The 24,153-nt window shown below is 36.2% G+C and overlaps 1 protein-coding gene across 3 annotated transcripts in view; it reads left to right on the plus strand.

Annotated features, from left to right (window-relative positions):
• The window catches only part of bcl9 (BCL9 transcription coactivator), a 522,554-nt gene that overhangs the window by 443,020 nt on the left and 55,381 nt on the right, over window positions 1-24,153 (plus strand). For all 3 annotated transcript variants that reach the window (XM_039743665.1, XM_039743666.1, XM_039743667.1), the window contains 3 exons: window positions 2,008-2,088; window positions 18,343-18,638; window positions 19,821-20,155. In XM_039743665.1, the coding sequence (XP_039599599.1) occupies window positions 18,397-18,638; window positions 19,821-20,155 (577 nt within the window). In that variant the 5' untranslated portion in view covers window positions 2,008-2,088; window positions 18,343-18,396. The remainder of the gene's footprint in view (window positions 1-2,007; window positions 2,089-18,342; window positions 18,639-19,820; window positions 20,156-24,153) is intronic.

The following is a 24,153-nucleotide window of genomic DNA, read 5'->3' on the forward strand; positions in this document are numbered from 1 at the left end:
TAAAGAAGCTTGAATACTTCCTGAATCCATTTTATGTATATTTATGTAATAAAAGTGCTTTAAAAACCATTCAAAAAAGAGCTCACTGGTGTATTATATTACAATGCATTTGGCACACACTCCAGTGTGTTTAGGCGGACACTTCAAGGCTGTATAGATATCACAAATAGAAGGAGTAATTTTACCAACTTTTATAGTTTTCATTCTGTATGAAGTAAGTTTGTGTCAACCAGAGTTTCTGCTTAAAAATAGTTTTACCATATGTCACATTTTATCATGATTCATTAAAGATATTCATGGGCCTCATTTTTTAGAATACAGTGATCCCTCGTTATATCACGTTTCAACTGTCACGGCTTCACTCTGTCGCGATTTTTTTCTCATATACGCTTACATCACTACGCATGCGCTTTCTGAGAACTTTTATCTAAGCCCTATGATGGCTCCTAAACGTGCTGCTTTTTCTAAGCCTTCTGGCAATAATACTAAGCGCCGGATGCTTACTATCCAGGAGAAGGTGAAACTCTTGGATATGATTAAAGATGGCAATACCCTACAAAAGCCTCCTCACGCATATGAAAAGACAGTGCCAGCAAGATGTTCTTCAGCCTCGCACCCAGACACCCACTGCCTAGTACTTCTTCACTGAAGACAACAACGCACCTGCTGAAGATACTGCACCACCTCTGAAGACTCTCCTACTGAGGTCGTACCTTCATAGGTTAGTGGTTGTGTGCAATTAAATGTACAGTACAATAATCTACTATAAAAGAAAAAAAGCGTTCGGGATTGTCCTTCCGTCCCGTGAGTGCAAAGCGTAGTGGTATTCCGCTTATTACAGACTTACTACTTGCGGCTTGAGGTACAAAGCGACGCGATGTGAGCAGAGTTCTGGTGCTGTCATCGTTCTTGCTTTTTGTGCGCGCGCTGGAAAATAGACAAAATTATGTCTCTGGAAATAATTAATGTTGATAGAGTACAAATGCCTCACCGCGTAGTAAATATCAGGGGAGATGATGCTTGCTTATTCTCATCTATAGCTTATTTAGTGCATGAAACTCCGTCTTTAGCGGTACAGATTTGGGCTGACATTGTGCGACTTTGGACAGGCACTTGAGGGGATTAAAAAAAAACCTTAGGTTTTCGGGAGATGTTATGAATGGGCACTTTAATGTTCTCATTCTCTACACTTACATGCCTGAAGTACACATGGAGCGCACAAAAATTGAGGATAAAAGTCAGTCGCCTTAAAAGGCGAGTGCGCCTAGTAATATGATATTTGTAACGTCTAATATGTCTTATTTTCTCTTATTTTGTCTAATATATTGGGTAATACTAGTGTAATGGTGACTAAAGGGTGTTATTTCATGTCTAGAGGGCTCTAATAATGTTAAAAAACGTATTTAGAAGGTCGTAAACAGGTTTTCTATACTCTAACTGCGTAAAATATTCGATTTATAAATAAAGAATCCTACTTTGCGAAAATTAATTTATCACGGTAGAGTCTGGAACGGATTAACCGTGATAAACAAGGGTTCACTGCACTCTTTAATTTTTTTTTTATCATTCACATAAAGCTTCAACCTTGTCCATGGCAAGCTGGACATAGCAAACGGTCATCAGTGCTGACTGAGCAAATAAAGTAATTTTTGTGCCTTCTGAGTGTCATTTAAGAATTGTCTGGGTATTTTGTTAGATAATTCTGATGCTCTTTTTTGAATGGAGAAGACAAAGATCACCAATTTTTTTATTTTCCAATTTAAGTATCACATAGTGCAAATGTCTCAAGCTATCCATTATATTAACCATTGAAATAAGGCTATTGTTTTTGATGATGCTTAGTATAACATCTTCTAAAACCATCATATTGTATTATACCTTCTTACTGCTTACCATATCTAGTGCTGGCTTATTTCCTACTTGCTTAAGTATTTGAAACTGTGTTCTGATGTCTTGAATTTCTTTGGTATTTGACATACCATTTTTTTTTTCTTCCCTCCATTGCAGGTTTTTGGATTTTATTCTGTTGTATCGTTGAAGTGCAGCCGCAGACATGGCTACAGCTATATCGTGACACAAAAGAAGATGGTAAGAAATTACATTGACTTTTATTGTATTTTGATCCAGACTTGATTATGTCTAATATGTTTGATCTGAATTTTCACCATACGTTTTATGCTCACTGCTAGATTTTATTTGTTGTTGTAATGACTGTGTTCTTTGTTAGTATGTTTATAATGTTATGTCATGGTCTCTCTGTAAAACCTCTTGACAAACCAAACTTCCGTCTTGTGGCAAAAAAGTTGAATTTATTTAATTGAATTGAAACACTGACCTGTTTAACAGAACATTTTTGTCACTGTTATGTGACTGTGTGCCATTTTCTTTAGATATTAAGAATTTGAGAATGTGTATGGTCTTTAACTTTGCACATTTCAAAGTTGTTGTGGAACACTTTTGCTAGCTTTGGTTATTTGTGACAATTTCATCCAGTAGTAATTTCCCAAGCTATGATTCAAGGGAAGAACAATATTGCGTCATAACTTCTTGGACTTTTCATGTGTGTTGGTACTGAAGACAATTTCTTTTTCGGCTGATTGGTTCACAAAGAGCTCTGATTCATAGTGCTTCACATAGTAAATTCTAGTTTTGGTGCTGGGACCACATGTATATGTATCATGTCTCCTCAAGCTTTGTGTTCTGTTAAGCAATTTTCAAATAATGTGGATTTTTCCCTTTGTCCATTCTGACATCTGTTGATATGCTAAAGCTGTGTGTTTATTTAGAATACTTTGGCCTCAGTAGTAGTAATATAAAATAATTAATCTCTTGATGCTGGAGAATGTTGAACATACTGTTTCAGACTTCAAGTTACCTGACCTTGTTGCGTAAACCTTAGCCCTGTGGGAGTTCTAGATAAAAGAGGGTGCATATTGTTATGTTGCTCCAGAGTCAAATATTCACAATAGTTCAACCTGACAACTTCCAAACTAAAGACCTTGTGACAATTCTTGGAATGTCAGAAAAATTTCCAAGTTAAGCTTGCATAATACACATGAACTTAAGAATGTATTTAAGATGAAGCAGGTGAAAGACTGACAATTACATAGGTTTATGACTAGTTTAATCATTTTGCTGAAGTTATGTTTTTCTTCTGCTTCTGCTGCATAGAGGAGCCTACTGCAAAGGGAAATTAAACACTACATCTCCCAGTAGCTTCACTTTTTGTTAGTAACATTAATGTCTTGTCACAGAGTGTGTCCCTGAAAATAAATTATTTTTGCATTATCTAATAAATCTGAGCATTCACACAGAAAGTTACATTCAGTTGAGCAGAATTTTATTTTGGCTGAGACTAAGCTTCTGAAGTTCATCAATAGTGGTTGCAAATGAAACTGGCCATCAAACATAACCTAAATGTAATGAGTTTACTGCAGCTTCTAAGTACGTGGTAGAAAATATTTTTTTTTTCTCCACAAGTCTACCCATATTATCCATAAAATATGTAATTATCCTTAATTATGATTGACATACAAAGTGGTGGTATTCACAATATCTTTAGTAGGCACGGACCCAGTTAAATTTTAGGTTACTTAGTTAAAACTGTTAAATAAAAGATGTAATATTCAGACTGTGTAATGGACTAGTGAGACTGCATCTGGTGTAATGTGTAGAGTTCTTGTCTCCATGCTGCAAAAAGACATAGCAGAACTAGAAATTGTGTATAAAAGTGCATTTTCTAAACTGGCAGGCTTACAGAATTTAAACCTGGAGTGAGTTTCCTAAAACGGATGAACCCCACAGGTTAACTATCAACTTTATGATGTAGGTTCATAACGTATGTGATAGTTTTCTGTTTTAAAAGCCCTGTTGATCAGACATTATTCCAGTCTGCATTACTGCATATTTAGGAAATTTTAGCATGTAGTCAACTTTAAATCTTAGTATTCAAAATATTTAGTGTATTGAAATGATGTGAATGTAATGTGTTCTGTCTGGCACAAACAATCTACGGATTCCATAGATTACAAAGTATTTAACATATTACACTAGTTATAGTGGCTTTTGAGAAATTTTTGTAAATTAATGATTAATTTGAAGGTAGAATTTAAGTTCCTACTTAGCACTGCAGTACTTTCTGAACACTCACCCCCTATTTAGTTTTGTTGGAGGTTGCATAGGGACCTAATCATTGTTTTCAAAATTCACAAAGGTATCTATGAAATTGATTCAGCAGAGTTCTTCTGAATAAATAATGTTATCATGTATTTAAACTCAGTGTTAAAAATTAAGGGAAGGTTTAAGATTCAAGCCAGAAAGCATTTTCTCACATAAAGTTGGATGAATATGGAACAAGCAACTGATTCGGAAAGTTGATGAAGTAATTTAACAGCTTTTAACATGTATCCAGATGAGATATTGGTACAGGCAGGCTTATTGGATTGAATGGTCTCTTCTTATTATTTCATGTCATTCCAACATAGTTAAGTAAACACACAGTATTTTATGGAATGTGGCATTTTTCTGGGTTGAAAAAAAAGAAAAAAGACTAATTTATATTTAGTCTCTATCATTCTTTCATTTTCAACCCAGTTATTTTGCCTTTTCTGGGAGCTCTGAGCACTGGCCAGGATCAGCCATATAGGGTGGTCCAGATCTAATTATGCAGTTTTCATTATGCTATAACTTATTAAGTTTATTGCATAGAAAGTCACCCGAAAAATCCCAGACCATTGAAGTGTGCGAACCGACGACATGAAGAATCGTCTTCACGCCGAACTGGAATCGTCCCTACATAAATCAAAGTCATCCAGACGATCTGGATCTGCATAATTAGATCTGGACCACCCTGTAGAAGGGATGTTAGTGCAGTCACAAACATACAAAAAAGTAGCTCACCTTCTTTCAGCAGTTAACAGTCATACACATTCAACACTCACCATGTCACCTTCGAAATTTTTTTTGGCTTTTTAAAGGGTGGTGGTGAACATTGCTATAGCTGAAGTAGTTGACAATATGCTACATAAGATCTCCTTGTCTAGAAGAATGTGTTTGAACTACCCTGGAGAATACAGCTACAGTATTTTAAAAGAGAGTTTTTTTTCTTTTGTTAAAAGCTACATTTCAGTGCTGTGACTTTGAATTACTTGATTTATGGGTAATGTTATGGTAAATATTCATATCTTTGCATATTATGAATCTGAAAATATTCTGCCTCCTGCAGTATTTTCTGACTTTAATATGAACATATATAGCGTATTGGCTGCATAATGAAGGTGGCAGGGCAATTGTTTGCTTCTTTTGCATTGCACAATTTATGTTGGCAGTGGACGATTGTTGGAATAAAGTTGTGCTTTATGCCATATGATTTTTGTGTGTGTGAGAGAGAGAAAGAGAGAGAGAGAGATTGGGCTTTTCCCCCCATTGCTGACTGTTAGAAGACATTCTAATTGATCATGCTTTAAAAGGGGATTTATACTGTATGTTTCTTCCTCAAGTTGAAATTTGACCTCTTAGGTGCAGTGAAATAGTTCTTGGTTTGTACTGTGAGTTATAGGTCAAGACAGTAAGGAATAGAACCTGCACTCAGGAGTGGTTGTTGGATGACTAAAATGAGATTGCTGCGAAAGAAAATTAAAGGGGAAAATTGTACTTATCCAGAAATTAATGTAAGAGAAATGGAATTTTATAAGCATTGTTTTTGAAGTATAGAATGAACAGAATTTTGCTTGGGACTTCAACAGATATTTTAAGTCTCTGTTGGGTGTTTTTCAGAAATGTGTTTTAAAGAAATCTGAGCTATATTTATTCATAAACCTGCCTCAACCAACAACTGAAAACAGGACATCAATGAATGCAAGTTTTACATCACTTGAATTGGAGTCTGCTTTGTATGAAAGCCTTGGTGCCACTACAAGCTTTTTTGAGCCTATTTTCACTGTATTGGCATAATATGGCTCTGTTTAGAAGTGTGGATTTAACGTAAGTCCACTAAAGTAGGTAGTTGTACAAGAATGTTACAAAAATATTTAATAAACCAATTTTTAAAACTGACTCTTTGAAATAACTAGAAAAATGTAAAATAATCCACTAACCTAAATAATGCACTAACCTTTCACATCTGCGATATTCCCTCCAAGTCAAAGCATGAAATTATCTTTAAATGAGAAGCATTCATGTTTAGTAGAATGGAGCTTGAAAAAATTCAAACATAAAAGCCAAACAATACAATGTATTTTTTTCTTTAAAATTCTGTCTGCAAAGGAGTAAAGAACAACACAGAAAATATTGTGGTATTTAGTGATGATCTACCAATGCACTGTATATCGTCAAATAAAAACAAAATAATTTAATGAAACTTTCCTAAAAGCCACCAAAACTACACTTGCGGCCATCAGTGAGATGTCTGCTTCATTAAAACTCCTATTTCAATTTTATAAATTCTATCAAGCATTCTCCTTCACTTTTTCTGGTTTTTAAAATACATGGATGTAGCACAGCAGTCAGTGAGCCTTTTCCTTTACTATGACCCTTCAATTACTAATGAATGACCCCACTTAAAAAGAGGAGTACACCAAGTAAAGCAGACTGCATATTCAAATAGCCTTGAAGTTCATAAACTGTTACTTAGATCAGCTGCAGAAACTTAAATAAAACTTATGCTGATCCTAAAATTCCCAGCTGCCTTAATGGTTTAGACCACTATATCTGCAGTAGGATGCTGAGCATATGGGAGGCTTTTATAATATTTCTTTCAAAATTTGGAAGAATATCGGACTCCTATAAGCTGTTTGAATTCTGAATGCGAGGCATTTTAAAGTAAACAGCCTTGGTTTTAAAAAAGCCATTTTGAAATGTGCCATTAAGAAAATTTCCAGTTTTGAATTATAAAAATTAATTTTAATTTAACTTTTTAAACAAAAGTATTGTCATTTTATTTAATTATTAGATTACTTGTATCTATATGTATGTACAGTATCTGTCTATCGATTGTGTTTGTTATATAGATAGATCAAAGCTGGCTCACTCACTAATCAACAAAAACACTTTCTTGTTTAGTTTAAAAGCTAAAATTGAAACTGTATGTATCTGCTAAAAAAGGCAATTCAATATATATTGTAAATCACTTAAGAAATACCCAGTGTTGTATAGTTAAGTTACTAAAAGCTCTTGTCTGTCTGTTTGCTTGCTAGTCTGAATTCATTGTGTTCTAGAATTTGACTTGCTCGGAGTCTCCAGGTGGCACTGTTGTTAAAAACTGTAATTTAATAAAAAACAATGGGACACCAAGGTCAGAATTTTGGGTTGGGACATAGCCTGTGGTCTTCCCCTGACCAAATGAGGGAGATGTGCAAACTTTGGCAGAGATCGGTCCAGTGGTGTGGATTTGTATACTAGACATAATTATATACTATACACACACACACACACACACACACACACACACAGATTTTGAGCATTGAATGTTAGATTTAGGGATAAAAATAACCCTGCAGTAGAAAACCTAAATATGTTCATTAAAACTGAGTTTGCTTTAAATTTTTGACTTCCTTAGACTGAAGGATGAATTATATATTTCTATATTCATATAAAACTTTACTGTGCAATGTGTTATGAAATGCAGTTATCTTTAATAGGGGAAAAACTGTTGTACTGTAAATTTGGTGAAAATGTAACTTAAAACATCTGAATGTTTTTTTTAATACAGACATTTTTTGGTTTCCTTGAGTATCTGGATTTATTATGTTTCTGTTTTTGTGGCATCAACATCCTTTTTCACACTTTATTTCTTTCATGTGAAAAACTGACTCGACATATACATTTTAGGGATTTTTGCTTACCAAGTTTAAGTTTTAAAAGTATGGAGTTTTGCCCGGTGGATACTTGCCATCTTTAGGTGGCCACATTGATAGCCCATTATTATGTATGTTAATCAGTTAGAATTTTCGCAGCTCTTAACAATTGATCTTCATGAAAAGTAAAAAAAAAAAAAAAGACAAAAAAACATTTAGTTCTGTCCACGTTAATGTTTTATAGCGCTGCAAGCAATTATTTAAGGCAATAAATTAATTGACTTTTTTTTTGCTAAATCCAAATCTGGATGATTTGAGCAGCTATTTGCTATGCATGATTTTAATAGAACTTTTTAGTATTTAATGTACATTATAGACATTTTAAGTGTATTGTTTTGCTGAAGTAATTTTTTTCTCTTTCTATTTTTAGTTCTTTTTTTTGAATTTCCTATACATGGCTATATTTCAATATTTGTCACTTTGTAGTCCTTTATAACTGAATTTGGTTTGTTGCTTCCAAATATTAGAATATAATAGTGTTTCAACTTGTAATCTACACATGAGCCATTTTTCTGGAGTGTTTTACTAAGTACACAGGAATGACTAAAAGCCATTTTCACACATACGGTTTTGAACAGGAATTTACATGTAAACTCTTAGGTTGTTTGCATTTATGAACAAAGTAATCCTGAGCAACTTCATTCAGTAATATCCAGGTTGATTTATACAGTAATACACAGTAATGTACTCAGTGTGCTTCTGTGTGAAGAAAGCAAACAAAACATTAAGTGGCCTCGTAGAAGTTGCATGATATAGATGTGAATAAACCACTCATAATGGAGTAGCAACATAAAAAAACTGCCGTAAAAGCTTTCAGAGACAATCACATTTGTTTGCTTTTGCAATGTTACATTTTTAATAGTGTCTGTAAATATTAAACACTTAGAATTAAGCAAATTAATCTCCATCAAAGCTGAGGGTGAAACTATTGAGCAATGTACTACCAATATGCCCAAGGGCCTTCTCTGCTTAAAAACTAATGCACTTTACCAGTAAAGCACTCCTGTTAATCAGATGATAGTGGAGCAAGAGAAACTTGGGAGCACTTTTTATTAAATATAAGACGACACGTGTCCTTGGTTGTGTTGGAACCAATGCTAAAATCAGACTTCTGAACTAATACCACCTTTAGTACCGGTAAGCAAAACTGTGCCCAGCTGCTTTGTTCCCCTGGCCTGCACACCTCCCTGCTAATAAAAATTTGGTGTTTAGTACCTTTTTTGCTTTGGTGTACCACACCACAGTATTCCTTGGATCCTGGATACTGTAGTTATTTGGCTTGGCTTTGCATTTTTCCATCAATGCCTTTTTATTTAAGTGACAACTACTGCTCTTAATGTAATGTCTGAGGTCAGTGGCCATTTGTCCTTTTTTCTAAATTTGCACCTCCTTATCATTGATTTTCATGTGGAAACTGTTAGGTGAACATGCAAAGCCTACTTTATTTATTGGAATTGTCAATCTGGAAGTTTCCCAGATTGTGTGTAAAATAGTCTGATAAATCCTGAGAATTACATCATACACATCTCTACTAGCTAATTATACCTCTGGTGAAATCCAAACAAAAAGAGATTAGTAGTCTTGGATAGTGAAGATGTACCAGCATTTACCCAAGATCACTACTACTATGAAGGCATAATTAGACCGCTAAATCAGGTTTCTTTGTTTTTTTGTAAGACCCCTTCATGCACACATTCACCTATGTGACAGAAAGGGTAACATCAGAGAGAATGGTCACTTTTAAATAATTTGTGCATGAAACTCTCTAGTTTCACTTTCAAAGCAATTTTATAACTGTAATCCCGTCCTTCAGAATGAACACCAGGCACTGTCCTTTTTTTCTGGCTTTGGTGATCTAAAGTGCAAAATACTCCTGGCAGTAGCTTACATTTAGATAAAAATAAATGGTAAGTTCTTTATTTAGACCCCAGCAAAAAATAAACCCTTGCCTCTCTTGTTTAATCCACAGCAATGGAAATCAGATAGGTGTTGTCATGGTAACAATTGGGCATCCTTTGCTGCCTACAAAATCACTCCTCTATATCCCTATATGATATGGTGCTGGTTGTTTTTTCTTTTCTTTTCTCTTATTCATATTATTGTGAATACCTTATTGGTTTATAAAAAAAAAAAAGATCAAAGCAATTATGTGGGATGTGGCAGTGGGCAATGCAGAATTTCTTGTTATGAAAACTTTCCCTTTGGGTGTTAAATCTAACTAATATGTAGTGACACAATTCCCTTTTGGCCTGTTACAGAATTCATTTTAAAGTGCAAAGCAGCATAGCTATTGGATACTGGAGAACACCACATCTGCTTTGATAATGATCAGATCTGGTGTATGCAGTGCAATAGCAGGCCTGCGTATGCTAAACAAGGACATTTTTGGAATGTTCTATCATAACACTGTCGTCATTTTAATGCTTTACCCAAACCATTTTTTGTTCTAGGGGCAGAGGTATACATTCTTCACCATAAAATCAGTGCAACATTTACACCATCATAAAACTCAGAACTGACCAATAGTTAAATAGTAACCTTTTTAATTTTATCATGGTGCTGTCATCTCAAAAGAATGAATAGGGCATTGTATATTAGCAGAGGGTGCATAACTACTCTGACTTGTACCGTCGATGTTCAAAGGTAATTAAAAATGATGCAGTCAAGCCTTAGAAACATATTGTGTAATGTATGAATGTGAATGCTGGAAGTTAAACATATTAAATTTAACAATGTAAATTACATCATATATTCTGACAATTAAATTTGTATGTCGTGCTAGACAACACACTATGATGTAACCTGTGTCTTATTTTTGTGCAAAAGAAACTGTGTGTTTAAAAGATGGTGAATATAAAGCCTTAAACTAAAGCTTGCTAGAGAAGATGTAGATGATTGTAAAGGTGGAATTGAGGTGCAAAGTTGGGGTTTCCTTGGGATCTTCGACACCCTAATTAACCGTTTAGATCACACCTTAAAGCCTAAAAAAAATCAATAGTGGGCTGTCCCTGAAAAAACCTCTAAATACTTATTTTGGTGTTATAAATCACTTAATGTTCATTACTGAGATTTGCAAGAAAACAATAACAAAAATAAATAAATAAAAGACAGATATCACCATAGGAAATGCTGAATAACTTTGTCATTAACAGAAAATTCCTGAAGTGTTTACATGGTAGGAAATGACAAAATGGATAAAACGGTGATTTTTTGTGTGATTTTTCACTTTGCAATGACATGGAACATTTGCTAATCTTGCATACTTCCTAAGGTGTTTTTTTGGGACATCGGGATGGAGGATAGTTATGTGCTTGTTTTTACTTTGTAGAATATCTCATGGTGGTTTATAGTTAAGGTGTTTTATGTAATCAGAATCAATCAAATTGCAGTTGATTCAGTTATTTACAACAGTTGTTCCTTCAAGTGTATTTTAAAGTTAGTTTATCAGTGCCTATGGAATTTTCTAACTGGTCTGTTTCACAGTAAGTCAAAGTTTTATGGACGTACAGTATGTGCCTGTCACTTTGACATTTGAACATGAATCATGTATTCTCTCCTTCAGTGGTTTAACCAGCTATCTGTTTTGGGCTGCTTAGCTAGCATGACTAGATGAGAAGACCTTGATAATACATTGGATATGTTTTCCATTCTGTTTATTTTTTTGTACTGTTGAAGAATTGTCTCAGACTGTAAAATGTGTCTTCTATGTAGAATAACGTGCATCTGAACAACCTGCTGTTGAAGAATCATAAAATGAAAGTTAGCAAATCCATCATTCTCTTTTGAAATCTACAGTACAGTAGCTAAATTTACAAATGTAACAATGATGATTAATACAAAAGACATGTAACCAGTATTAGGCTTTAACACCCTGACATAGTATTGAGTTTAATTTTTATGAATCATTATTTTATATATTGTCATTACCCTCTTACACCTTCACAAAACACTTTCAAAAGTGCACAGTATTAAAGTATAACACAAGACTAACAGACCCAAGAACACTATTAAATGTTTAAATAAGTTCTTAGTGTGTTAAAACAAATAAATGTTCTGAGACTGCAGAAGCCAATTTAGCATTGTAGCATAGTAGTGTCTGCTTCTCAAAATTAATCTGGATGCAATAGGTTCTGGAGAACAAGACTAAGAGTTTATTCACTGGCTTTGGTTTAAATTATACAGTTGTTGAAGTCTTGTGTGCAGACCTAAGGAGAATATTTTGGAGAGCTGGAGCCTTTAAAATGAATAATCTTACATCAAGTGCTGGTTAGCAAGGCTTTAGAACAGCATGACAACTGGTGTCAGAAGATGATGTACATGTCCGGTGTTTATGCATAGTAAGCAGTATAGACAGATGCTTTGTTAAAGTTGGAGTTGACAACTTTGTAAGTCACTAAGAGTGCTTTATAGATACTCTGTGTGTGTATGTATATGTGTGTATTTAGTTGCGTGTATATGTGCATGTATATGCGTGTATAAATAATATATTTTTAGTCTATAAGTTTTTTAGCCAGCAGATGTGTAAAGTGATCACCGAGTTTGGACCAAGTCTGTAATCCAGCCACTACATTTTGAAATTCCTACTGCCTATCAAATGTTTATGAAGGAAAGCAACAAAAGAGAGAATTACAGTAATCTGGGCAAGACGTGAAGGAATGACTAAGTTTAGCATATAAAGAAGAGAGTATGAGATTCAATCTGGCAATGTTATTTACATAATGGAAACAGTGGGAAAAAGTTTTGACTGCAGCTAAGAAACATGACATTTTCAAATTGGTTGTAAGCTTTTGTCCCAAATATTTCTTGAAAGAACAGAGAATGACTTGACAGAATGAGATTTGTAGCGACCACGTCTGTGAAAAGGGACCAATAAGATATTTAGTCTTGATCAAAGGGTGGCTGCCTGTTGAACAGGGGCGGTGGTGGGCGATTCACTACCCGCCTTTGGCCCCACCGTGTTCGTTCTCGGTGGGTGGACGCTGCAGGCAGCATACTGTAGTGGAGGTGACTGTGTGGTGGGCATGTGGTAGACTGCCCCTCGTCGCCCCCATTCATTCTCAATAGTAAGTCTGCTTGTACTGTTACGCACATAGCAGGAAGTTGTATCTTGTTAGTACATCAGACAAGTTGATGATGGGTGCCTTCCTGCTGTGATAGCATGTACAGTGCTGGGCAGAAAAGCTTATCGTAACCTTTTGTCTTCACCCTTCAAGAATGTCTCTGAAACACAAATCTGATGCAAGTGCTGGTGATACAGTAAAGAAGAGAAAAACCATCACCATTGAAAATAAAGTAGAAATAACTAAAAGGTCAGAGAGAAATGAAACTCCATCATTCATTGGCAGAGCACTTGGTTACAGTCGGTCAACAATAGTTTTTATTAAAATAATGTACCTGTTCCGACTTGCATACAAATTCAACTTAAGTACAAGCCTACAGTCCCTATATCGTATGTAACCCAGGGACTGCCTATAATGGGTGCAGCATATGAATATAATGATTTTTGAAAACACTCAAGTTACTTAAGTAACTTTACTCATGGCACAGGAAAGGAAATAAAGTAGGAGAAAAATAACCAGTAGATGCTCTTTATTTACCTTTTCTTAAATCATTTTTGTAGCCTCCTTAGCATTATGCTTACTTCATGAAAAACAAAAAGAAATGTTATTACTTGTAACAGAAACATGTAAATACCAAAATGTCAACATGAATACCATAGGAAGGGTATATCTACTGTCCATAACTGTACTAATGCAGATTTAGTACATCTCCTTCATGTGATATTGTGATATGACCAATACACAGCCCAAGTTTGCATTCTGAATAGTTCAAGTTTGTTTCTTTGCAACATTGTTTTATAGTAGGCTTCCACAGGACAAGTCTTAGTGACTTCCACATTTCCCATAATATGAGAATCAACAATAGTTGCATTGTGAACAGTGGTTAGGGGGCTAGCGTCTTTCTTATTCTTGCACCTCATCTCAACTGTTTTGCCTTTTTGCCATGCAGCTTTTGTTGCACCATGGTGAAGCTTCACATTACTGAAGTCACCGGGCATATCACAATGGTTGGGTCGTACGGTGCCATATTCATCAGTTTGACTAAACCTGTCAATGTATGATAACCAACTCTCATCAATCTTAACTGTAATAATATAGAATTGTGAGTCTGAGTCACACTCACAATTGGAGCCAAGGAGCTTAATAAGACTAGTCAGATATGCTCCACTATGAAATACATTTTGTAAGTGAGTTTCAAGTAGTTAAGCATAACCATTTAATAGTGGGTAATTAATAACCAAGTACAAAAAGTTGAGTCGTGTTGCTAAATTATTCCTAAAAAATTTATACACTATTTGTAGTTTATATGGATGATAGGAGAACACTTTAAGAAGAATTTGGGGGAACAGTCCAATCTGAAATTTTATATTCTTTTGACTGACATGCTCAATATAGAGCAATTTTTTGGACAAAATAAAAACATTTAAATAATAAATAAAAGTACTGTGAAATGTGAGCATAAATGCATCAAGAAATGTAAGTATAAATAGTGTCACAAAATATGTATTGTACTCGTATATTATAACATTGTGTTCAGCTTGTAGGGATATATTTTTTAAAATCTTAACATGATTGCTTAATATTGATGAAGTACAGTACAGGCAATTTTGTATGCAATTTGAAACTTGCACTAATAAAATTTAGTAAAGAAAAAATACTTTGTTTTAAAGAAAAACACTTCAAACTTGTTAATAAAATGACAGTGCAGCAAAAACAGCAAATAGCATAACCTGGACACAGATACAGTAGGTATGGTACATGGACCGTATGCTTAAACTTTAATAGTTTCTGATAATGATACACTAATAATGGCACAAAAATCTGCCTAATCACGTCATTGCATAAAGGTAGACCTGTATCAACAACTGAAAAACATTTTAAATTATTTAAAAATACATGATGCAATTTAAGGGCATTCTGCTGCTCCCAGTTTGAAAACCATTGCTTTAGACTACATCTTCAGGTTATGAAGCTCACATTTAACTTCCTTTCTGTTTTCTGGTCATAGATGCAAATCTCTTTTATACTAGTTTATAGTAAATGCTGAAAATACATATACATTATAGTGCATCTGTTGCTATTGAGGCCTATAACTTCATCTCACTGCCATGTTTAAGGTTGGACCATGGCATGGTGCCTTTATTTTTTGTTACATATTAAAATATAAGGTTATTTCGTGGCATGTAAAAGTGCACATCCAAAGGCATGCCTTTCTTCATATTTTCTGGTTTCAGTGAATAAAGGTTGTTACATAATCTTCTTACAGATAAAGCCAAGCTAGCGAGTTGGCCTGCATTCCAGCAGCCAATTTTGTGCTGCATTTATCTGACTCCGAAAGCATTGTGGCATAAGGTTTTATACATTCAGAAGTGCAGCTTCTGCTATTTTAAGCACATTTTTCTCCTCTTTAAATGAGAAACCAATAATTAAAATTGTGAGGAAAAGGTATGCGCTCAAGACCAAGAATTCTTCTGTACCTGTCTGAAGAATTATGATTTAATGTGGCATTAATATCATTCATTTGGAAAATCTTACACCTTCAGAAATTGTGTTCTCCCTAAAGAGGCATTCTAAGCCTGGTATCTGTTCACAAGTTGGGATCTGTGTTTCAGTACAGCAAGTAACAACTGAATCCAGGCGGGCCAGATGTGGTTAAAAAATAACTCCAGACTGAACTGTCTGATTTAGTTTAAGGTAGTTTAAGGTAAAGTTGGAGGATTTTATAAAATGATTCCAACTGTGAACAACTGTATGAAGAGAGAGAACATTAACTTGTCTGTGAAGAATTTTGAATGTGTCTTACAAAACCTATAAATCTTCAAAGCTTGTGTGTCAAGCTATTCCTTTATTCAAGCTTTTTATATATAAAATTATAATAAAATAAGAATGGTATTGTGGTTAGTGTTGCTGCCTTACATCTGCAGTTTGATTCCTTACTCAGTCACAATGAAAAATGAACACTGTTACTTGTGTCATGATTTTTGTCTTTTCCTGGCCTTTTATAGTTCCAAAGGAACAGTTTTAAACTTACACACCATGATATGCCCAAGTATCTTTGCTGTAGCTCAATGCAGATTACAGATCCCTGCTTCACTATTTATGGGGCAAAATAGGCACAGAGAAAGAAAAGGGGCTGATGTTTAAAAGTTAATGTTGACTTAATGTTGCTCAGTGTTTTTTCTGTGTGTGTGTTTTTTTTTTATTTTATTTAAGTATGCTGAATTTCATGCTTTCTAATATCAGAAGAAAATATTATTTAGCCTTTAATCATGTGGCTGCTAGAAACTGGTATGGCTTTAGATTCTATTAACTGTTTTCTAATTTCTTTATACTTTACGTATATTTGAATCTAATCAGTACCATTCTTACATTTTTGGAGGTCTAAAAATTCAGATGCGGATTAGAATCATGTGTGGATTAGATTTGTGGTTGAAAGCTGTACATGCGGTAAGAGAAGTATATTTGCACTATTAGCTATTGCACCTCTTGGGGTAAGTCTTTTGGCTGAAATGAAAGGAATTAAAAATAAAAGAAAAGGGAAAAGGCATCAATCTTTATTTTTCATCAGACTTGCCGTCATCATTCATAACTGAATCGTTGACTGTGCTCTCCTTCCAGTCACTATCATCTTTATCTTCACCATCGTTCTCCCATGGCTTAAGCAACACTTCTTGAAAGATCTGAAGATAATGCTCTCCGGTACGGGTTTTCATGCAACCAACACCCATTGCGGTACTTCTGAAGGAGCTGTGCGTTTGATTTTTTTTTTCCAAACTGGCAAAGGGCGGTTAAAGGAAAGGTGTGGATTAGAACCGCAATGTAACTTTTTAAGAAATCGCCAAAAACTGAATGTGGATTAGATTTGGACGTGGATTAGATTCAAAAATATGCAGTATTATTGGGCTGTCTTATAATAAGTAGATGCTATATCAGGCCTGTTACAGATGTCTGTATATGTCTACTGTGAAACTTCCACTTTAAGCTTTAATTTGCGTGTTTCAAGTCTTGATGCTACATCAACAGGATAAAAGAGAGTTGCCCACTATTCAGATTTTCATTGAGTAGAGCTAATGAAAAGGAACACTTCACACATTTTATTTTAAATTGTTCATCTTTGCAAGTTGCAAAACAAATGGAAAAATAAAACAGAACCCAGGTTGTTCTGAACAGATTTATTGCTAACAGAGTTTTGGAGTCATATTAATATTTTCAAATGATACTTAAGTCTCCTATATGATATAATTTGTTGCAGACCATCTTTTTGCCTAAATGTCACCTGTTGTATGTTTGTTGCATCGTCCCAGACAAACATCTAAGAAATGTAAATTTTAGCCTTATTTCTCTACATACTTTTTTTGTCCAATTCCTGTCATAATAAAGCACTTAAGTACTCATTCTTGAAATGTCAGCAAAATTTTCCCCTTACCTGCATTCTGCCATTTGTTAGTTCTATTTTAGCAAGTTTTTGCTTTCTTTTCAGTTGCAGCATTCTGGTTTACTCCAGTTTTAATTTTTTTATGCAGCTTTTCCCATTCTTTATAAGGTTTTCTTTTTTTTTTCCTTCAATATGTTTCCAGTGACATGCTTGTGTCATTGTAATTTTTTTTTTCATTTTCACACTATTACATGGTGTCCATGTTCTGTTTTAAAGTATTTTTGTCTTTAAAATCTCCCACTACTCCTCCACCTTTTGAAGGGTACTTTGTTTTTCTGAAGGAAACATTCATGTTGCTTCTATTTTGCCAGAATTGTGTTGTGACTATAATGTCTTAAGTACAGCTATATTTGTACCTATAGTTAGGTTATGTTATTTTTACTACAACATCTAAACATGTTTTTGCGTTGCTGCGAAGTCCATTCTTGTTTGTGTGCAGTGTGATTCTGTTAAAGTTCTAACCCAAGTTCTTTAGAGGTGCCTTGCACAAATGTGGTGCTTTTTTTCCTTCTATGTGGACTGTGTCATCTTTATCTAACCTGCCTACTAGACTAGACGGGCAAAATAATAACCAAGCCTCCTATTACCATGATTTACTACTTTCTATGGGTTAATTTTGAAGCACCTTCTTAGATTGCTTCAGTCTTGTCTACTACACAGAGGGTAGTTCTCCAACATAGTGGTAGAAATTACTGAGCACATCTTTGAAAATGACAAACTCATCGTAGTGGGTCTGGTTGTGTGAATGAGAATGATCTGGTGATTTTTCCAAGGCAGATGCTTTTCTCCTGATATTGCTTGCAAAGGTTCTAGTAAAACATAATCCCGACTAGGAATGACCTGATTCAGAAAATAAATGATTACATATGTCAAAAAAATGTGTAATGCATTCTGTGGTCTTTGTCTTTGTATTTTAAGTACATTTTTTTTCTAAAAAGTATTTTTAATACTGTGTATTATATTTAATGTGTATACTTTTATTCTTTCATTTTAGTGTGCCCAAGAGATGTAAGGGCTCCTGGGGAGAGACCAGGCACACATTCAAAGAATGCTGGAAGTGCAAGAAGAAAGATCAGCACACTACAAGAAAGAGAGAACAAAAAAAGACAGAGAAGAAGCAAAAGACGGCCGCGAGAGCCGCAGCGTTTCCCAGAGGAACCTCCGGACTGTACAAAAGTCCCATAGCAGCCCACACCAGCACTTGAGTCACACCTCCTCTTCCTCGGGATCTCCGTCAATGCATTCCAGTAATCCCAAAGTAAGGAACTCCCCATCAGCAAACACTCAAAGGTAGGTTCTCCCTTTACCCCTTATTAAAGTTATTTTGCATGCAGTATTTGACTCACTTACACATTGCAGTTACCATAAAACATTTTGAAAGTTGTATGAATGATGTATGCTACTTGAAAATAAATTTAATCAACAGTTTTTCATTAAACGATAAATTTGGTGTTTTTCAAGTCAGTGAATTCTTCAGAAACGTGATATATATGCGTTTGGTATGTGAAATTGTGTTGTAAAGTTGAGCAAGTGTATAAATTTAAAAAATATCTTACCCACGTTAGTGTTTTACATTGTAAGCTTTGGGACATGGAAGTAAAGCTTGAAAACGTACCGAATACATCCATTTTTCAAGCTAAGACATTTGTTGAGTATTGATCCATGTCTTGTGATTACACACACGTTGTAAAATATTTTATACATGTCATTTATGAAAAAGAAAAAAGAAAAACAAATATTGTGATATTCCGCCATTTTAAAAGAATGCCAGCCCTGTGTAATAGCTCAGCACTTAGTCTTCCTGCAAAACAACCTTTCATGCTCTTGGTGGTAGTTTCCTCCCAAAAGACCAAATCAAAGTAAGTTTTTCATGCCATGTGGTTGATTTAGTTTTGATTAACTTCCTGTGTATATGGGATCTCACACAAGCTAATAGGAAACATAACCTTATCACAAGACAAATAGTACTAGGAATATGCAATAAAATGATTGTTTCCTTTTCCCTTTTGGTGCCACAAGCATACATCGAAGGTGCAGATGAATACTTGACAACTGTCTTTGCCTAGAAAATGGGCATTTTTAGTCAGTTTGTAAGCTTTTCCTCTGTACCCTTCATTTGAAATCCCCAATGTGGGTAAGATGTTCTTTTTAATTTATATTAACTTTTTTAATTTCTTGTGGTAAATGCATATATACAATGTTTTTGAGCAAATACCAAACTTCTCCTTTAATATGTCTAATGTAATTTGAACCATGTTGGATTTCTTTATTTTTCTTCCATTTTTGTTTCTCAGGGTTTCCAATTTCTTAGAGTGTAAAGCTAGATTAATGAGAAACTCTAAATTGTTGTGGCAGAAGTATGTTCAGTGGTGTAGTGAAAATTACCATTTTTAAATATTGAACTACTGTTTATTACTTTCTTTAATATGTCTCCCCCCACCCTAATTTTTTAATTTTTTTTTTTATTTGTAGCAGTCCAAAATCAAAACAGGAGGCCATGGTGCGGTCACCCCCTGTAATGTCTCCTTCCAGCGCAGCCCAGATGGACTCTAAACTGCCCAATCAGGGAAAACAAGGTGGCACCGGTGGTCAGTCGCAACCGTCTCCTTGTGACCCCAAGTCACTGAGTGGAAGCCATGCTCCCAAAGGCCCTCAGGGTGCAGCAGGAAGTCTGGGGCTTAAAAATGGACAAGGTTTAAACACAGGCAATGGCGCAAAAGGCAAAGTCAAAAGAGAGAGAAGCACTTCAGTGGATTCATTTGAGCAGCGGGACACTGGCACACCCAGCAATGAATCTGATCTAAAAGGTGTGTAATTGTTGCTTTTGGGTATGTAGTGTTTATTTTATTAATTGACCCTCTAATAATCTGAATCGGAGTCTATAAAAATTTTTGTATCCAAGTTTCTTTAATTAGAAAATACATCTCATGGTATCCTTTTATTTTAAACAGATAAATGCAAAATGTTTAGGTGTAAGTTAAGATATTAAATAGTAATAAGTCTTGAAATGAAATTTAGTAAGAAATTGAAATTGGAGTTTACAACTCCACTTCCTCATGGTTTCCATGCAGTCATGATTATATTGGTTTATGCATGTTGTGTCTCAGTCCTTTTTACTTGCTTTGTTTATAAGTAGTCATAAACTTTTGCTCTATTATGGAAACATAAACCGTAAAATTGTAGGGATGGAAATAACGTAAAAGTCTAAATATCTGAAAAGAAATGACCAGTTTAAGAAGTAGGGTTATAGAATGGTGTGAAAAAATTCTTTGCAAATATGTTTTACGTATCATGTATATATATTTATTTCAGTGCTAAGATAGACAAAATTTGTGCTGCTATGCAGAATGTATTACATGCCGGCACAACCCAGCACTCTTTTTATTTGCCTAACAGGTTAAGTGGTGAACATTTAAAGGCCTTTTCAGTCATTTTCTTTTGAAGTAGTGTCTCTAATTACTTCATCGAAATCTTCATCCTGTATTCTTGATCCCTATAAAGTTACAAATGGAATTGATACTGATTATAAGTCAGTTAGCCACTAGTTTAAATTATTAAATTTTCTCTAAGCCTTGGTCAAGTTCTTGGCTGCTTTAAAACCGTACCAATTAAGCTGCTTCTTAAACATAGGTGACCCACATAATTTATATAATTACAGATCTAACTCTGATCTAACGATAATCTTCCGTGTTTCCCCAAACCCCTGAAATTTCTTGAAAAGGTAGATGCATACAAGCTGAATACATTTTTGTATAGATGACTAAAGCTCAGTATGGTGTTCCTCAAGGGTTCCTCTTCTTTTTCTCTATATATGGTACACTTGGGGAGTATCATCCCTAAACATGGAGTACAATTCCAAATCTATGATACACAATTGTATCTATCTTTAAGCCTGATGAGCCACCTTTATTTTCAAGAATTAGTGACTGTATAATTGATATTAAGGCTTGGATGTTGTTGAACTTTCCCCTTTTCGATGCTTATTAATTTGAGATTTTTTTCATTGTTTCTAAGAATTGTAAAAAGAAGCAACTCGACACACGTAGAAAAAGGTTTGGGGCAGCCACCCGTATAATATTCCTAGCTGCAAAGGATTCTTTTAAGTTTAGTCAATGATGTTGACAGTACGGAGTCCAAAACAGAACTGGTGAAGGTTTGAAAAGATGGTGGTTTTAAATGGTCAGGAAGTGATGTAGGTTGACCGGAAGTGATGTTTCTCTGACATCAGTCTGGGCGGCGGAACTGGAAGTGCCGTTCTTCTGGGCGGCAGAACTGGAAGTGCCGTTCTTCTGGGCGCCGGAACTGGAAGTGCCGTTCTTCTGGGCGCCGGAACTGGAAGTGCCGTTCTTCTGGGCGCCGGAACTGGAAGTGGCGTTCTTCTGGGCGCCGGAACTGGAAGTGGCGTTCTTGATTCAGATAGGTTTTCCCACGGCTGGTCTGTAGAGATAGCAGGAGAAGGTTTAATGCACCCCGCCCTCCCCTGGCCTGGTGTGGAATTACCTTTACTTGGTCCACACAACGTCCTCCTATTTCCACGTGTGTGACATGGCCCCCACCCCCCTCAGCCCAGACCCGTCGGGTCGGGCGTACCGGTCCGAGAAGTCGTGGCATAACACCCCGGCAATAAACGACCGAATACTTATACGGCTGTAGATCCAAAAACCACCTCGTGACCCGCGGATTGGACTCCCTGTGCAAGGCCATCCACTGTAAGGGTGCATGGTACGTCACAAGAGTGAATTCACGTCCCAAGAGGTAGTATCTCAGCTGAGTAATCGCCCATTTAATAGCCAAAGCCTCCCGCTCCACTGCCGCATACCTAGTTTCCCGATCCAACAGTTTCCGGCTCAGGTATATAATGGAGTGTTCAACTCCTTCGCTCTGGCTCAGCACGGCTCCAAGACCTGTGTCCGAAGCGTCCGTCTGGAGAATGAAAGGTAAAGAGAAATCTGGTGCCTTTAAAATAGAAGCTGACGTAAGGGCCAGTTTCAAGTCACTGGATGCAGCCTCTGATATCTCATCCCATATCACATGATTAGGTCGACCCTTCTTTGTGAGGTTTGTCAAGGGCGTAGCTCTCTCAGAAAACCAGGGTACAAACCGGCGATAGTAACCCACTAAGCCGAGAAATGCCTGAACTTGCCTCTTGGTTATCGGACGGGGCCAATTTACAATGGCATCTATTATAGAACACTGTGGTCTCACCATACCCTTCCCACTAGATAGCCTAAATATTTGGCCTCGACCAACCCAAAGTAACATTTTTTCGGGTTGATACGAAGCCCAGCTTCTGCCAGTGTCCGCAATACAACTTCAACCTGCAGTATGTGTTCCTCCCAGGTGTTGGAATAGATGACAACGTCATCCAAGTAGGCAGCACTATATGAATTATGAAGACGAAGCACTTCATCCACCAGACGTTGGAAGGTCGCAGGTGCCCTATGTAATCCAAATGGGAGGGCACGATACTGCCAGTGACCGCTAGGGGTGCTGAACGCTGTCTTTTCCTTAGCGGAGTCCGTTAAGGGAACCTGCCAGTACCCCTTAGTCATATCTAAAGTAGTCAAAAATTTGGCATGTCCTAGCCGCTCGAGGAGGTCATCCACTCACGGCATCGGATAGGCGTCAAATTGGGAGACTTGGTTAAGCCGACGGAAGTCATTGCAAAACCTCCAACTTCCATCGGGCTTACTGACCATAACGATAGGACTGGACCAGGGAACTATAACTTTCCTCAATTACACCTAGCTCCAGCATTCGTCTGATCTCCAACTCCACTTCAGCCTTTTTTGCCTCGGGAATGATGTATGGGCGTTCTCGGACTATAATCCCAGGTTTCGTCACATGTCATGTCAATATCCAGGGAGGTCCGACCTGGCTTTTCACTGACTATCTCAGGGACAGACAGGATAACTGCTTTGAGCTCCTGATGTTGTTGGCGAGTCAAATTATCTCCGAAATTAAGGTGTAATTGATGAGTGAAGAGAGAGCGGAGCTGTCCGGAGGAGGGTTCGGGATCCCTGTCTTTCTACAGTTTCAGCAGATTGATATGATAAATCCGCTTGCTGGGTCGACGATTTAGTTGTTTCACCAAATACAGTGGTGTGAAAAACTATTTGCCCCCTTCCTGATTTCTTATTCTTTTGCATGTTTGTCACACAAAATGTTTCTGATCATCAAACACATTTAACCATTAGTCAAATATAACACAAGTAAAAACAAAATGCAGTTTTTAAATGATGGTTTTATTATTTAGGGAGAAAAAATCCAAACCTACATGGCCCTGTGTGAAAAAGTAATTGCCCCCTGAACCTAATAACTGGTTGGGCCACCCTTAGCAGCAATAACTGCAATCAAGCGCTTATGATAACTTGCAATGAGTCTTTTACAGCTCTGGAGGAATTTTCGCCCACTCATCTTTGCAGAATTGTTGTAATTCAGCTTTAATTTGAGGGTTTTCTAGCATGAACCGCCTTTTTAAGGTCATGCCATAGCATCTCAATTGGATTCAGGTCAGGACTTTGACTAGGTCACTCCAAAGTCTTAATTTTGTTTTTCTTCAGCCATTCAGAGGTGGATTTGCTGGTGTGTTTTGGGTCATTGTCCTGTTGCAGCACCCAAGATAGCTTCAGCTTGAGTTGACAAACAGATGGCCGGACATTCTCCTTCAGGATTTTTTGGTAGACGGTAGAATTCATGGTTCCATCTATCACAGCAAGCCTTCCAGGTCCTGAAGCAGCAAAACAACCCCAGACCATCACACTACCACCACCATATTTTACTGTTGGTATGATGTTCTTTTTCT

This window comes from Polypterus senegalus, chromosome 2 (assembly GCF_016835505.1).
Source record: "Polypterus senegalus isolate Bchr_013 chromosome 2, ASM1683550v1, whole genome shotgun sequence".
Taxonomy (NCBI): Eukaryota; Metazoa; Chordata; class Cladistia; order Polypteriformes; family Polypteridae; genus Polypterus; species Polypterus senegalus.